Below are 17,503 nucleotides of genomic sequence, written 5' to 3'. Positions count from 1 at the left end.
CGAGTTATTTCACGGCAGAAATCCTTGGCTATGTTAATCATGTTTGGATGACATATCAAGTTTTATAGAAACCATTCCCAGATTGTTGTCTTGTTTCTGGCATGCTAATACAACTAATTTATCAGGAGAATGAGCACGCCAGTCTTCGGCAGGAGCCAGGCTTCCTTTGATGAAACAGCCAGCACCCCCCACCCCCCCACCCGCACCCCACCCCGAGCTGTTCCTGGGTCTGGAAAGGGCTCCTCTCAACTCTTCTTTGTGTGCTTGGTTTCTGAATTCACTTGGCCGCTGACTTGCACATGACTGGAGTAGATGCTCAACCCAACAGGAAGCAGGATTATGAGACATCTCTCCCAGGTACTTACCGGCCCATCTTCCAGGACAGTATGCTTTTCTAAGTTACCTAAGCACACATGTACAGCAACACCACATACACATTCCCTACAAACCATCTTGATGTCGAGGAAAGAGATGTGATGTGGGTCTGGTGTAGGATTCTCCTGAGGACTTGGGATCCCTGAGTCAAAGAGTGAATTGATTTTGGCAGTGATGAGGAGGGAGACTCTCCAGCAGCTAGAATACCATTGGACGCTGTGGGGGTGAACTAGTGCTGGCTGATGTGTTCCAGCAGGATGGGGAATTTGGTCAGAGTCACACAGTAAAGACAAGAAGTGGAGTTGTTGTTGTGACAGGGAGAGAATTAGATCTGGGGTCCTAAAGAGAATCAAGTGTAAAATTGTTCTCAGCTGATTCTGGTTATGAAACTCCAAAATTCATTCATCTTCTACCATATAGGAGGGGAAGAAGCTACCAGACAAAGGAGAGATCATAAGAATTCACTGAGCCTACCTTAGACTAACGTATATATGCCACCTATCCTAAGTGGTGGCATTTAGAAAGCTACCGTGTTTTGGTAGTTATTGAGTTCCATTAAGGTTCATTTTGAAAACTCTCTTGACTTGCACAGAAAAATGTAACTTAAATGATGAATTAGCATTAAATACCAATCCTCAGTTTAACTTAAATATTTTCATACTTCTACAAATTGTATTACTTATGTTTATTATTATCATTATTTATATCATTATGTAATTAACATATAATATTATATATTTACTTAGGCAGGAACAGGGAGGGAGGCAGGCCATTAAGTATTTAGTATTATTAATTATTCCACATATTCATATTTTCTCTCACATATCTGTCTTTGTCACATGCTGCTAACATGTAACAAAGATACGATACCTGATCCAAGCAACTTAGAGAGGAAAGGGTTTCCTCTAGCTTAAGGTTCCAAACAGATACGATTCCTCATGGCAGGAAAGGATAGGCAGCCTGAGCCAGTTTATCTCTTTGCAACAATGGTCAGGAATCAGAACAAGGAGTCAGGTCGGGCCCATAAAGCCTGAGGTCTGACCTCCAACAAGGCTCCCCTCCTAAAGGCTGCATCAGGACCCTCGCACACAGCGCCACCAACTGGGGACTACGTATTCAAGCACATAGACCTTTGGAGGACATTTCACTAGCAAACCACAGCACTGCAGGAGCGGGAAATCACACAAATAGTAAGTGATCTCTCATCTTGTCAAAAACAGAGAGAGCCAGGAGGTTGGGATTCGTAGTATCTCTAATTAGGGTGTGAGCTACTTAAGGAGATGCCTTAGATTAAGGAAGGCCACAGAGAGTAATCCAGAAAATAATCCCCATTCTTTTGTGTTCTCATGTGCACCCCACCATGAAGTCCCAGCATCCTTCCTTTGAGCTAATCAAAGTGCCAGAATTTAAATCAGAACATCCTGAACCACGTTTCCCTGCAGAGAAAGCCATTGACTTTTGTCTTCTTAACCCTCAGTCAGTGAGGGACCTAGTAACCTCTGTGAGGCAATGTGCAGCGATTCTATTTCCTGAGCACGGTTCACTTGCCAGCGTTTGGCCGGCATCCTGAGCACACAGAGCCCACATCTGACGGGACTGCCGTGCACGCTCATGGTGTGCTGCGTGGAAACTGAGGCAGTGAGATTATTGCCAGTGCTACTATTTATTCTGAGAACAGGGTAAATATTTAAAAAGAAATTTAAAGATATGATCTTTTAAAGAAGGCGAGTCTGGTGCTTTGTATACTCTTAAAATGCTATATGTTTGAGTAATTAGTGTATTTTTCTTCACAGTCGCTTTATTCAAAGAGCATTGGAAGTGTTTTCAAAGATAAAACTAGAGCACGTTCATCTCCCTTCAAACACAAATATGATTTAGCTTGTATTCACTTATGTTAGTGGTAATGCATTCACTTTTTAATTTTCTTAAGAAAAAATTGGGTAGATAAAAATATATTAATATATACAAGTCATGACTCTTGACTAGTAGTTTAAAATATGTTAGGAAGAATTACAAGCATTCATAGCAATGAAACAAATCATAAACCAAGTCCCTCTATGCATCACCCAGCTCCATTAGTTGTGGTCAGTTTTAAACCATAAATTATAACCTCTTGACAATGTATATATGATAATAGAACTGATTCAGAAAGAACTAAAGTACTTAATAAGTCTTAAAGCAATTGAAGGAATGATAAAAACATTGAATTATTGAGCAATATGTATTGCTAGTTCTATTCCTAGATTTATACATTAGATACAATACTAATGTGTGCTTAAAACATGTGAAGAATATATTGTCAAAGTATCGACCACATGAGAGATATACATTCCAAAAACAAAAGATTCTTTTAAGTTCCAGAGTTCTCAAAAAACTTCTAATGAACCTAAATAAGTGCAAAATGACTCCCACATGACCACCAAAAGAGTAAATATAGCAACTTTTTTTCCTGTCAAAAATTGAAAACAACCCTGACCCTAGAGGCATTCCAGGTGTGGTTGCAGTGTCACATGCACATCAGCAGGTGGCAGAGAGGGGAGGGGCTATGTCTACACTCTGGGCTCTGCCCTGTGAACATCTGAATGGTTAGTAGCCTAACGTCTCCTGAATAAAAGCAGGCCTGAGACAACCTCCCGTCCCTCTCCAGCAGGCCTGGACAGGGAGCTAGGCTGAGACAACCATCAGTCTGCCTCTGCGTGGGCCTTGAATGGGTTTCCAGGACTGGAGACAAGATGGAGAAGAGTTGACCTCTGCCTGGGCCTGTGAAGCCCAGCGAGAGCAAGTCAGAGACGACAAGAAACCTGCCTGGGACCAAGGGCCCCGGTAGGAGTGAGTTTGACACGATGACCGTCACATGCAGCCATGTGGTCAGGCTTGGGAGAAGAGCCCAAGATGATCACCAGCCTGGTGCCATGGAGCCTGGATAGTGAGCTAGCTTACAATGACCTCCAGTCCAACCCTGCACAGGCCTTGGGAGAAGACCATGCCTGAGATGTTCCCTGCCCGATGCCATAATGCACAGTTGGGCATAGCACTCCCGAGATGACCCCAGACACTCAGAGTCACCGGGTGCCGCTAAGAGAAACAAGTAAGTGGTAGGAAAATAGAAGAGAAAGAGAAACAGGCAGGATATGGGCACAACAAAGAGAGGCAGAACTGGAGACATGAGGGTAGGAAGGAACAGCCTGGTGTGAATAACAGGTGTTGCCACCTGGGACTACGGTGGGGTCTTCCCCTGTGCTACTACTGGGGGCCATGTTCCTCTAGCAGCAGGGTTCTGTTACCTCCAAAGGCCAGGCAGATGTCTCTGGTCTGGGCTGCTCACCAGGGACTTGTTGACGTCTGAGTGCTGTGCAGCACTGGTTCTACCCCTCAGCTGGGCATCGTAGAATTGCTGGCATGAAATCAGGAGAGCTGACTTCCCCGCTAGTCAGCTGCAGTAGTCAGAAGAGAGGCCCACACATTGCCCAAGAAGTAAGTGCTGGCTCTGGTTGTGAGAGCTTCAGGTGAGCCAGCCTCGAAGGGAGAGCTGACCCTGCCATTTGTCTACTGTGCAGTGGCATGGACTAGGGAAAGATGCCCTCCTCCCTTCTTGCCACCTGTACCAGGCAGGAGACCTGGCCCTGGGGTTATAAGATCAGGAGAGCTGGCCTTCTCCATTACATGGTGTAGCACTCGGGAGAGCAGGCCCTGCACCTTGCCTGAGCAGCACAGTAGAGCTGACCCTGGTATCAGGGGCATAGGTGAAGCAGCTCTGAGGGTGTGAGCATGGGGGGGCTGGCCCTGACACTTGCCTCCTGTGTGGTGACTTGGGTGAGGAAGAGATGTTTCCCTCACTCCTTGCCTTTCTTCTTCTTCTTCTTCTTCTTCTTCTTCTTCTTCTTCTTCTTCTTCTTCTTCTTCTTCTTCTTCTTCTTCTTCTTCTCCTTCTCCTTCTCCTTCTCCTTCTCCTTCTCCTTCTCCTTCTCCTTCTCCTTCTCCTTCTCCTTCTCCTTCTCCTTCTCCTTCTCCTTCTCCTTCTCCTTCTCCTTCTCCTTCTCCTTCTCCTTCTCCTTCTCCTTCTCCTTCTCCTTCTCCTTCTCCTTCTCCTTCTCCTTCTCCTTCTCCTTCTCCTTCTCCTTCTCCTTCTCCTCCTCCTCCTCCTCCTCCTCCTCCTCCTCCTCCTCCTCCTCCTCCTCCTCCTCCTCCTCCTTCTCTTCTTCTTCTCTTCTCCTCCTCCTCTTCTTCTTCTCTTCTCCTCCTCCTCTTCTTCTTCTCCTCCTCCTCCTCCTCCTCCTCCTCCTCCTCCTCCTCCTCCTCCTCCTCCTCCTCTTCTTCTTCTTCTTCTTCTTCTTCTTCTTCTTCTTCTTCTTCTTCTTCTTCTTCTTCTCCTCCTCCTCCTTATTCTCTTCTTCTCTTCTTCTCTTCTTCTCTTCTCCTTCTCCTTCTCCTCCTCCTCCTTCTTCTTTTTCCTCTTCCTCTTCCTCTCCCTTTTCTTTTTCTAAGATGGAGGCTGGTTCCAAGATGGAGTAGGTTTGGCTTCTCATTCCCCTCTTTCTCTGGTAACTAGAAGGCCCAGAGATAACCAGGGGTTTCCTGAAGCTCCCAGGCTTTGTTATGGAGGGACTGGTAGTATATCTAAACTCATGGAAAGAGCTAGTAACAGGGCTATGTCTTCATGACTCAGCTAACTCAGGCCAGGTCGTGTTGGTGACGTGAAAGGATTGGACCATCATATTTTAGAGGGGTCAGGTTTGTCACTGTCCAGTTCTTGTGGTGTCCCTGTAGCTTGGGTATCAGCCCTCGCAGTGGGAGGCTGGAGGGAGTCTTGAGGCTGAGTTTCCTCCCACTGGTCTGGGTCATCTTTGACTGTTTACAAGCAAAGAAGTGTGAATAAAAGGGTGTACTATGGGACACAGTGTGACACACTATAGCTCCCACAATGAGATTTTTTTCCTCTGTGGGGAGACAGGTTGCACAGGTGGAGGAAGGGTAGGAGGGGATGGGGAGATGGGTGGGATTGGAGTGCATGATGCGAAGTTCACGAAGAACCAACAAAAGGATTTTTAAATTGAAAACAAAAGATACCTATCACCAATGGAACACTATACAACAGTGAGAATTAACAAATTACAACCAGGTGGACCTGGATGAATGACTCTCATGCACCTGTTGTTGACCAAGAGACATTCAATGAAACAATGGGTAGATTTGTGTGATTCTGGAACTCAAAAACAGACCTAACTAATTTATTGTATTAGTAAAGGGCACAAAAGTCTTTGGGGACTGTGATGGCTATTCCCAGGTGTCGACTATTTCTGGACTAAACTATGATTCAGAAATGGAGGACACACCTGTGGTCCAGATCTTGAGACTGAAAACACATGTTTTTGATCTGGATCTAGAGAGATAGTGGCCATGAAAAGCTTCGGCCCAGGCATGGTACACAGCTTTAGTCCCAGGAGACAGAGACAGGCAGATCTGAGTTCAAGGCCAGCCTGGGACAGAGCAAGTTCCAAGTAAAGAAGAGCTTAGATCCAGGCCTGGGGGTGCATACTTTTAATCTGAGCCATACCTTCTGCCGGAAGCCTACATAAGGACAATGGAAGAAGGAAGTCTCCTCCTCCTTCTCCTCCTTCCCCCTCCTCTCCCTCCTCCTCCTCTTCCTCTTCCTCCTCCTTCTCTGCTTCCTTCTCCTCCTCTTCTTCCTCCTCTTCCTCCTCCACCTTCCTTCTCCTCCTCTTCTTCCTCCTCTTTCTCCTCCTCCTCCCCCTTCCTTTTCCTCCTCTTCTCCTCCTCTTCCTCCTCTTTTTCCTCCTCTTCCTCCTCCTCCCCCTTCCTTTTCCTCCTCTTCTCCTCCTCTTCCTCCTCTTCTTCCTCCTCTTCCTCCTCCTCCCCCTTCCTTCTCCTCCTCTTCTTCCTCCTCCACCTTCCTTCTCCTCCTCTTCTTCCTCCTCCTCCTCCCCCTTCCTTTTCCTCCTCTTCTCCTCCTCTTCCTCCTCTTCTTCCTCCTCCTCTTCTTCCTCCTCCTCCTCCTCCTCCCCTTCCTTCTCCTCCTCTTCCTCTTCCTCCCCCTTCCTTTTCCTCCTCTCCTCCTCCTCTTCCTCCTCTCCTCTCTTCCTCCTCCTCTTCTTCTTTGCTTCTTGCACTTATTTGCCACCATATCTATTGGAACCTATTTCTTCAGGATTCCAGCTTATACAAAAGGCAGCTGAGACACCTAATTTCATGGAACTGAGCAACATCTAGATTTTTGGACTTCCAGTTCACAGCTACCCACTGTTGGGTTAGTTGAACTGCAAAGTGTAAGTCCTTCCAATAAATTCCCTTAATATATAGAGACACTCCTTATATTCTGTGACTCTAGAGGACCCTAACTAATACAGGAACCGAACTGTGTTCCATTTTCTTTACCTAAGAGCTTGTTAATGGCCGGAGTTGTAACTCAGTGGTATCGTATGTGCCTACCAGGCCCAAGACCCTGGCTTCAATCCCTCGGTATTGCAAACTAACAGACACTTGTCGCAAGTCAGCTTTAGTGGTGTACTAAGAGAATAAAGGGTGCAAACAAGTTCATGAGGCTGATGTGCACATGGCAAGTGAGTTAGCTAAGAGGGCTGCTACCTGGTCAAGGAACCAAGAAGGAGCAATAACATGGCTGTTAGAGAACTCAATATGTAACTTGCTCTGACAAAGAAACCACTTTGTATGACAATCTATAAAATGTCCTTGGCACCATGGCTGCATGCTCTAGACCCAGATAAATTGTGTCCCATCTGCCAGTGGCCCTGAGTATCTCTTTGTCTTCAGGTTCCTCTTCACTCTTTGTAGAGGGCACGAGGTCCTTGTGCTCCAAGATAATCCCCAGAGAATCACTAAAGATGCAGCCATGTTAAACAGCAGAAGCAGGAAGCTGGGAGTGGAGGTAGTTAATAGCATGGTGACCTGTGCTTTCTGTAGGGCCAACCATACCAGACTTTCTCTTCCTTCTAGAACTTTATCTTAAGCATTGTTTCTCGGGTGGTAGAGCCTCTTCTTTCAGGCAATGCCGCATGTACTCTACAACAGCCTGGGTAACCTCTGTGCTATCTGTAGGGCCACACCACTCCTGTCCCCCCCAGACTTTCATGTCTGTCTTGGTCATTTTCCCTAGACCCTTACCTTGAGTGTTGCTTCTGAGTCAATAAGAACCCATCATTATGGGAGAGATCATATGTACTCTGTAAAGAACTTCAACATAAACATGTCTAAAGCTTTGGTGCTCACAGAGGGTGGACAAAATTATCATCAGGAAACTTTTTCCCTAACCGTGCTGTGTTTAAATATGACTACAACAAACTGCCCAGTCTCAGACTAAAAGTTTGAACCAACACTGGCTACTGAGTAATGTTGAACTTTCTTGTCTTAAGACTCTGCTGGCCATGGTATTTACAGAGACTCCCACAACTCTTCATCTCTGCCTCCAACCAGAACGTTGAGCCTGGAAGTTTGGAGACAATATAGAGCAAGAACCTGTCTGCAGGACAGGAAATGAATTTTTTTTAATATAGGTAGATTAACCTATATATACAATTTTATGTACATAGGTACATAAAATTCATTCTGTTGTATACTTTTAACTGTATACTGTCAGTGAAGTTTTATATTACAAAATTATATCTAAAAGATACTCATTTCTCATAAAGAAATAAAATATACATATAACACTGCTCTTGGTTTTTACAAAGGTTTGAGTTAGCAAATAGAATTAACATAGTGAAATTTAGCTCTCTACTTTTTCCAGAGGTGTGGGTCTTTGGCTTGAGAAATTGGACTAGGCAGTTGGAGATGTCTTCTGTCACCCTGCTATAGAAAACAGTACTTCCTGTTACACTGTAGAGCATGAAACATTGTTCTCTTTCAGTAAGGCCACCAGAAGTCTGGTCACATGCTAATCTTTTTCTTGACAGCCGTTCTCATAGCTGGTCACTCTGAGCCCTTTCTTCCTATGGAAAAGGAATAGAGATATTTATTGACCTACCACAGGGGTAGACTCTCATGACCAATCATTAGTTGGGAACCTGATCAATAGGACATCACTTAGAGTTGCAGATGATCCATGGTCACTAGGATGATTTGAAGATGCCATGGTCTAGAATCATGAGAATTGTGACACATCTTCCTGGCCTTGGGAAAGATTAAAGTATGCTTTGTTTGTGCAAAGTGGCTTTAGATAACTGCTTTTGCATCTTGTGATGGCAAATAGTCATTGATCTTAGCAGATGCATACATACCATGTTGGCTCTGGGTAGGCAATCTTTTAATATGATCTTTAATATTGATATCAGAATACTGATAAATTGCAAATTTGGTCTTGGTTTATTTTTATTGAATTTCTGCCATGATTCACTGGCTAAGTGTAGCTATTTTCTTGGAAAGCTGAAAACTCCCTTGTCTCCCATAAAAAAAGTCTTAGTGGCTTCTGTTTCCTGCCTTGCCTCTGTTTCTAATAAAGTGTCATTTTACTGAGCAGTAGGGGGGATTGATTATTTCCTTGTAGGTCTATGGTGTTAAGAAAGACTTCATTTTCTGAGGAGGTGTTTAAATTCCACTTGCTTGCTTATGAAGTTGTGTTTTTTTTCTTTTAGAAGATTCTTGAGTTCTTTATAAGAAGAATTTTGGTTCTTTCTCTTAATTTATGTCCTTACTTTGAACATAGATTATCCATTATTCTGCTGTTTGTCAAGATTCCTACATTTTTCATTTTAACCTCATTTTCTGCTTCATGGGTTTCCATTCTGAGATGGAGATAAATCATGCTGTCCCAGCCCGTTTGTAGTGTATTAATCATCTAGTTCTCCTCGATGGGCTGCCCATGAGGCTGCCTGTTCACAGCTGTTCCTTTCTCTCTCACGTGATGCACAGCCTACCTTACTTTCCATTTCTTTCGAAATCAAAAATAAAACAATAGCTTTCCTCATGGCGTTCCTCCAGACTTAGATTTGGGAGACAGGGTCATTTCTGTTTGCCGTGGGTGTCTAAGAGTATTTCATTTCTTTCCTTCATCTTGAAGGAGAGCAGTGCCCACTATGATGACCTCCTGAACTCATTCCTTCAAGCCTGCCTTCTCATGTGATCACGGAGCTCTAGAGCGTCTTCATGGCACAGACAACCTGATTTCATTTATCAGCTAATCCACCGATAAACCTATGGGTATTTGCCCTGGTAGGCTAGAGAGGGAGATTTATTTGCAAAGCAAATAAAAATCAATGAACAAAACTTTTATGCTCTTAAGACAGGATGACCAGAGAAACTTGTTTATAAAAATGTGATTCTTTTCTGAGATCTTGGTGTGGTGATGTGTGCTTACCTCAGCACTCAGGACACGGAGCAAAGAGGGCCAGGGGTTCAAGGTCAGCCTCAGCTACAGAGCAAGTTTGAGGCTAGTCGTTGACTAGGCATCACACTCTCAAAAAACAAAATCAAACAAAAAATCCTGAATCTATCTGTCTGTCTGTCTGTCTATATATCCCCCGAAGACATGATAACGTCCAAAGTAACCATAAATGTCTTTTACATTAGAGTTAAAATAGGAACTATTAATAATCTCTTGTATAGGCAATCTGCCAATGTATTTCTAGTTATATTGCCTTAGTTACATAATAGTATTATTGATGGTATATATTGATTATATATATATATATAATATGTATATGTAACTATGTATAGTTATATAATGGCATCATTAATATGCCCTCATAGTCCTTTGCATTTTGGGTTATGTTAATGAGCATGGCAAGGAGTCCTGTCCCTGATAGATTAAAAAAATGAAAGAAAAAGAAAAAAGGAAAAAGAAAGATTGCTGAGCTCTTTTGCCCCAAGCCATGCTTTTGAAGGCTGTCAGTCAGTTTTTGGTTTTGTTTTGTTTTGTTTTCCCTCAAGATTATGGTTTCTGCTGCCATTTCACAGACAGGGGCATTAGAACAGTCATTTGCAGGCACTTTGAACAGTGCCTGGTGGGGCAGGACAGGCAGGTGGTGGCCTGAGCCCCCAGTGACAGGAGGACAGCCCTACTCACCCACACCCACACCGCGCTCTCGTCCCCCACCCCCATGCCTGTCACTGCCTTTCCTCTCTGGCTCCACTTCTCACCGTGCCCTGACACTCTGTTCTGCCATCTTGTTTCTCCATGGGCCTTTCTTCTAAGCCTTCTTTTCTCCACGTTAAAGCTTCTGATTCACCCTGGAAGACATTTTCCCTGAGCTCACTTCAGGCAGCAGGTCATTCTCCAAGACACTGGTTCCTGTTGAGTCCAGTCCCAGTAAACTTTGTGCTTTATTGTTTTTTACCTCAGACTTGTGCCTTGACTTGCATTTAGGCCTCATGTTAAGTTGTTTACGTTGTTTTGATTTTTGATGTTCTTGTTCCAGGCAGGGTCTTGCTATGAGATCCAGGTTAATGTTAGCCTGAAACTTGCTATAAAGCCCAGGATAGCCCACAGATCCCCATGTCTCAGCTTCCTCAGTGCTGGGATTACTGGTGAGCACCACCAGCTGGCAGACTGTTTATAACCCTCCCCTCCCCAGCATGTTTGAGCCTTGTCCTGGGTCTGTGCCTCATTCATTCCCCAGCTACCAACCATAAAACCTCAATGGCCAACAGGAGACACAAATGCATTGTGCTCTCTGCCCTTTGCATGAGTTTCCTTCAAATGGGCCAATCCGCAGTACCCAAGAGCTCTGTTTAATAATGGTAGTCCCTGGGCCAACTGGCCTGAGAGCAAGAATAGAAAGAAACCACGGTGATAAAAACCGCAGTCATTTCCCTCTGCTTTGTGCTGGCAAGATCAGGCAGATTCAGCGCCCACTCTGTCGCTTTTGGTTAGCTTCCCTTTGGCACATTAAATGTGCCTCTTGCTATCCCCTTCAACTAAAAGGTTCATCTTTTTTGTCCTCTTGTGATGTGTGTGTTTATATAGCTTTGCTTTAGAGTTGTTCAGGGTGTAAGTACCATGATGTACCATATTCACATAAATTCATCCCTGATGCTTTTCTCAGTTAAAGGTCTATGTTTTCAGACCGTCATCATCAAAACCCATCTTCTCTGTCATGCACTAATAAAATCAGACTCCCAAACAAGTAGGAATCTCAATTCTGGGCTCTTTCCTCTCCTGAAGCCTTTTCTATCTAACTGTCTCTCCTGCAGCCCTGTGTCTAACTACCATCTCCTACAACCCTATGTCTAACTACCATCTCTCCTACAACCCTATGTCTAACTACCATCTCTCCTACAACCCTATGTCTAACTACCATCCCTCCTACAAGCCTATGTCTAACTACCATCTCTCCTACAACCCTATGTCTAACTACCATATCTCCTGCAGCCCTGTGTCTAACTACCATCTCTCCTACAAGCCTATGTCTAACTACCATATCTCCTGCAGCCCTATGTCTAACTACCATATCTCCTGCAGCCCTGTGTCTAACTACCATCTCTCCTACAACCCTAACTACCATCTCTCCTACAACTCTATGTCTAACTACCATCTCTCCTACAACCCTATGTCTAACTACCATCTCTCCTACAACCCTATGTCTAACTACCATCTCTCCTACAACCCTATGTCTAACTACCATCTCTCCTACAACCCTATGTCTAACTACCATATCTCCTGCAGCCCTGTGTCTAACTACCATCTCTCCTACAAGCCTATGTCTAACTACCATATCTCCTGCAGCCCTATGTCTAACTACCATGTCTCCTGCAGCCCTGTGTCTAACTACCATCTCTCCTACAACCCTAACTACCATCTCTCCTACAACTCTATGTCTAACTACCATCTCTCCTACAACCCTATGTCTAACTACCATCTCTCCTACAACCCTATGTCTAACTACCATCTCTCCTACAACCCTATGTCTAACTACCATCTCTCCTACAACCCTATGTCTAACTACCATATCTCCTGCAGCCCTGTGTCTAACTACCATCTCTCCTACAAGCCTATGTCTAACTACCATATCTCCTGCAGCCCTATGTCTAACTACCATGTCTCCTGCAGCCCTGTGTCTAACTACCATCTCTCCTACAACCCTAACTACCATCTCTCCTACAACTCTATGTCTAACTACCATCTCTCCTACAACCCTATGTCTAACTACCATCTCTCCTACAACCCTATGTCTAACTACCATCTCTCCTACAACCCTATGTCTAACTACCATCTCTCCTACAACCCTATGTCTAACTACCATATCTCCTGCAGCCCTGTGTCTAACTACCATCTCTCCTACAAGCCTATGTCTAACTACCATATCTCCTGCAGCCCTATGTCTAACTACCATGTCTCCTGCAGCCCTGTGTCTAACTACCATCTCTCCTACAACCCTAACTACCATCTCTCCTACAACTCTATGTCTAACTACCATCTCTCCTACAACCCTATGTCTAACTACCATCTCTCCTACAACCCTATGTCTAACTACCATCTCTCCTACAACCCTATGTCTAACTACCATCTCTCCTACAACCCTATGTCTAACTACCATATCTCCTGCAGCCCTGTGTCTAACTACCATCTCTCCTACAACCCTAACTACCATCTCTCCTACAACCCTATGTCTAACTACCATCTCTCCTACAACCCTATGTCTAACTACCATCTCTCCTACAACCCTATGTCTAACTACCATATCTCCTGCAGCCCTGTGTCTAACTACCATCTCTCCTACAACCCTAACTACCATCTCTCCTACAACCCTATGTCTAACTACCATCTCTCCTACAACCTTATGTCTAACTACCATCTCTCCTACAACCCTATATCTAACTACCATCTCTCCTACAACCCTATGTCTAACTACCATCTCTCCTACAACCCTAACTACCATCTCTCCTACAACTCTATGTCTAACTACCATCTCTCCTACAACCCTATGTCTAACTACCATATCTCCTACAAGCCTATGTCTAACTACCATATCTCCTGCAGCCCTATGTCTAACTACCATATCTCCTGCAGCCCTGTGTCTAACTACCATCTCTCCTACAACCCTAACTACCATCTCTCCTACAACTCTATGTCTAACTACCATCTCTCCTACAACCCTATGTCTAACTACCATCTCTCCTACAACCCTATGTCTAACTACCGTCTCTCCTACAACCCTATGTCTAACTACCATCTCTCCTACAACCCTATGTCTAACTACCATATCTCCTGCAGCCCTGTGTCTAACTACCATCTCTCCTACAACCCTAACTACCATCTCTCCTACAACCCTATGTCTAACTACCATCTCTCCTACAACCCTATGTCTAACTACCATCTCTCCTACAACCCTATGTCTAACTACCATCTCTCCTACAACCCTATGTTTAACTACCATCTCTCCTACAACCCTATGTCTAACTACCATATCTCCTGCAGCCCTGTGTCTAACTACCATCTCTCCTACAACCCTAACTACCATCTCTCCTACAACCCTATGTCTAACTACCATCTCTCCTACAACCTTATGTCTAACTACCATCTCTCCTACAACCCTATGTCTAACTACCATCTCTCCTACAACCCTATGTCTAACTACCGTCTCTCCTACAACCCTATGTCTAACTACCATCTCTTCTACAACCCTATGTCTAACTACCATCTCTCCTACAACCCTATGTCTAACTACCATATCTCCTGCAGCCTTGTATCTAACTACCATCTCTCCTACATCTCTGTGTCTAATTATCTTCTGTCCTGCATCCCTGTGTCCAACTCTCTGTGTCCCCTATAGCCCTGTGTCAACCCTCTCTCCCACCGCCCCGTGTCTTTACTAGCCACCACATCTTCCCAGGGTACTGAGTTCCAGATGGATCATTGTTGCATTGTTTTCCCTGTCCAATTACATTAGTGCAGAGAAGGCCTGTGATTAGACAGGGAAAGGGGAGGCAGAGCTAAGAGTTGCAGGGACAGAGAACATCTCAGGAGAAAAGAGGGAGGAGAATGGAGGGGGCATGAACTAGCGTGGCTGGAATCAGCTACAGTTATGATATCATAAGGTTAGAATAATTGGGATAAAGCTTTTACCATTTTCAATTGGCTCTGAAATTATGTATTGGCATCTTGTAAATTGAGACTTTATTGATACATAAATCTGGTGGGTTAACTATAAGCTTTAAGAGTTTAATTCTGCCAGGTCATTAGGTGTTGAGATGGCTGTGGGGTGGTTGCATGGTGGCAAGAGGAACTGGGGGCTCCTGCAGGAGAGGTGCCAGGCTGAGAGACTTCTGAGTTAAGAGCACCTGGTGGGAGCCCTGTGGCCCAGCGGGGCCAGAGAGTTAGTGGCTTGAGAGAAGCAGGAGCGTGGAGAGTTGGTGGGTTCATTTTTAATATTTCTCACAACAGACCAACCTCTTGGTGCTTTGGTTTATTCTGTGCTCTGCTTCCAGAAAACCTTCCTAAAAGGTTTTAGGAATCTCAATCTCACTAGAGTCTTCTTTAAACGCTTCACTGTTTTGCTGTCATCGCTGGTGGATTCTGAACATTTGGAATGCCAAACAAGGGTTGCCCCAGCAAAAACATCATATACACACTTTGGAGAGTCTCCTCTCTTGCCACTTAACCATTTCTTTGAGTTGATGTGCATTGCTGGTTGGATCCGTTAGAAGCCAACCCTGAGACAGAGATTGGAAAGCAGGGATTTCATTAGGCCATGCTTGAACAGAATCCGATAGAAGGGAAGAAAGTGGACAGGAGCTGAGGGAAAGATTCAGTACATGGTGCATAGAGCTAGCATGTATGGAAAGTGGGTCCTCCATCCAGTCAGCCATTGTGTGTTGGCGGTCTCAGGATGTGTAAGAACTGGGGATCAGCGTCTCTGGAGGCAGTTGGCATGGTGGGTATAAACGACCGAGAGACTCTGTCAGAGGACAGCCCATTTGTTGAAATCGTAGGGCTAGTTTTTATAACTCAGATTGGGGTGGGAGGGTGGGACACAGGAGGAAGTGCTATAGCGGGGGCAGGAGGCTGCCAAGAATATCAGCTACATTAGCAGATTGCCGATCACGTGATTTTAGAGAAGCCAGTTCTCTGTTGGGGAAACAGAAGCCTAACCACCTTTGTGATGGTTTGTGATGGCCTTTGTCTCTATGGAGTTGAGTTGGCCCAAACCTTATTTGGGTAGGGAGTTGCTCCACTCTTGCAATGTTTCCTGAGAGCTGTTTTGAGTGCTGTCCCGGGGACAGGCAGCACTCTACCATCCCTCATCAGGCTTGGGAACCTGCAGAAAGTGATAAATGTTTTAAATCGGTTTCCCTCCTCCTTTGGAGAGCTCACTCTCCAGCCCATATCTAGTTGCAATGCAATCAAGCATGGCCTTAGCTGAACCCACAGAGAGATGAGAGGCTGGGGCAGCCCTTTAAAACGTCCTGAGGTCGAAGCGAGTGTCCAGACACCAGCAGACACTGACTGTGCATGTGTGCTCATTGCGGGCCTTCCAAAGAGACATCTGCACTGCAGTGCTCAGTGCCCTCCTGTTCCTTCACTCACAGACTCCACTGTGTAGGGAGCCGGGGCCAGGCGAGAAATAGGCCTTTGGCTCTTATGGCTCTGTACAGTGGGAGGTAAAAGAGTTTAGCCAAGGTAAGTGGAGTCTCTGGGTCTCACTGTTCCTCAGACTAGCACAGGAGTGTTGTTAACCTTTGCCAAGCTACACACCCCAGAGTCCTGGGGATCACCTGTTTACTTATAGTCTTCCCAGCAGTAGGTTTGAACCAGGGGGCACACTGACATTACTGGCTATCATCACCGTGTGGGGGCGGGAGGGGTAATTTTGGAATTTAGGGACAAAGCCAGGGATGTTGCTAAACATTCCACAATGCACAGGACAACCCCACCACCTAGTGTCAGCCAAATTTCACTTCTAGCTGGATTTTCAGTGCCTTTACCTCTACTGAGTCGTGGTACCGGCCCCGGATCACTCCCTGTTTCTCTCAGGCCTCCATTGCTGACAACCATTCCTGAATCGGCTCGAAGGCTTTTATAGGAAAAGTAAGCTAGCGCCTCTCAATTTGAACAGAAATACAGAAAGATAGCCCAGTTCATCTGGGTCCTAAACATCCAAAGTTACAGCACAAAGTTGGTCCATGGAGGGAGGACACTGCCCCCAGGGCTGAGCCCAGCTCTCCAGCCTGTGGCCAGAGAAGATGCTCCACTCTGCTGTCCATCCGTCCATCCGTCTGTCCGCCTACCCGCCCGCCCGCTCCTCCGTGGACTGTGCAGCCATAGCTCTTAGGACCAGAGCCACTGCCACAGACAGAGCCTCTGCTCCTCCTCCTCCTCCGGCTCCCTATTCTTCACTGTCTCCAGGGGCTTGTCTAACCAGTGAATTCCAAGGCTGCCAACTGCAAATGACACTGTGAGGTCGAGGCTCATCCCAGGGAGGCACCTGTGACCACAGCTTCTATAGTGAGGATTTCTGCAGAGCCTGGACACTGTCTCCATGCTGGAGAGTGAGTGGAAACAGCCTTCAGGTAAGGAAGGTATTAAATTCCCTCTCTCCTCTGCCTAAATTTCAGAACTGTTTTTCCCCTTGGATGTGCATTGTTCTGGATTTCTCTAGTGTGTTATTTCAGATTAGTTCATAAATTTCTGACAGTCAGGACTGTCATTTATACCTCTCTCTGTCTCTCTCTGTCTTTCTCTCTGTCTCTCTCTTCTCTCTTCCCCTGTCTCTCCTTCCCCCTCTCTCCTTCCTCCTTCTCTCTCCCTCCCTTTCTCCTGCTCTCCCTCTTTCCCTCCCCTTCCTCCCTCCTTCTCTTCCTCCATCCCTCCCTCGCTCCTGCCCTCCTCCCTCCTCCCCTCCCTCCTACCCTCCCTCCCTTCTTCCCTCCCTCCCGCACTCCTGTTAGTCACTATATTCACTTCCTTGGGCTAAAAGCGGGAGCACACCTCCGTCTTTGTTCCTCTCATACTTAGGCATGGTGTGTTGGGATTCATTTCCTAAGGAAACAACGTGAAACACTGTGGCTTTTCATTTGTGTCCTTGAGAAATTGCATGCTGTCTCCTGTCCATAGAAGATAAATTCAAGTGTGAAGTTGTCCAAGGTGGAAACACAATAAGCCCCTTTTGACTGTTCTTAGTGCTAGTTTGACATTTTCCCACTTCTCTTCCCTTGCCAC

The 17,503-nt window shown here is 45.4% G+C and overlaps 1 protein-coding gene and 1 non-coding gene across 2 annotated transcripts; both read left to right on the top strand.

Annotated features, from left to right (window-relative positions):
* The first annotated feature begins 2,845 nt into the window (after positions 1 to 2,845).
* Positions 2,846 to 2,977, top strand: LOC127670265 (small nucleolar RNA SNORA17). The gene has a single exon (XR_007974507.1). It is a non-coding gene; the product is annotated as a small nucleolar RNA SNORA17 (small nucleolar RNA).
* A 440-nt stretch (positions 2,978 to 3,417) lies between these two features.
* On the top strand, positions 3,418 to 14,117 carry LOC127669219 (adhesive plaque matrix protein-like). Its single transcript, XM_052163095.1, has 5 exons — positions 3,418 to 3,463; positions 3,752 to 3,881; positions 7,186 to 7,279; positions 10,764 to 10,872; positions 11,539 to 14,117. Exons 1-5 carry the CDS (start codon positions 3,418 to 3,420, stop codon positions 14,115 to 14,117), a joined length of 2,958 nt encoding a protein of 985 aa, XP_052019055.1.
* The last annotated feature ends 3,386 nt before the right edge of the window (positions 14,118 to 17,503 follow it).

The sequence above is a fragment of the Apodemus sylvaticus genome, chromosome 19, assembly GCF_947179515.1.
Source record: "Apodemus sylvaticus chromosome 19, mApoSyl1.1, whole genome shotgun sequence".
Taxonomy (NCBI): Eukaryota; Metazoa; Chordata; class Mammalia; order Rodentia; family Muridae; genus Apodemus; species Apodemus sylvaticus.
Note: the sequence above shows the minus strand (reverse complement) of the source record. Positions and strands in the feature narration are given on the sequence as shown.

Bases quoted from the DNA above. Each gene is read 5' to 3' on its own strand.
- LOC127669219 (XM_052163095.1), top strand. From the start codon at position 3,418: ATGACCCCAGACACTCAGAGTCACCGGGTGCCGCTAAGAGAAACAA. The intron at 3,882-7,185 runs GTGAGCCAGCCT...CACTCTTTGTAG, and splicing joins TCTGGTTGTGAGAGCTTCAG to AGGGCACGAGGTCCTTGTGC. The intron at 7,280-10,763 runs GTAGTTAATAGC...TTCTTGTTCCAG, and splicing joins GCAGGAAGCTGGGAGTGGAG to GCAGGGTCTTGCTATGAGAT.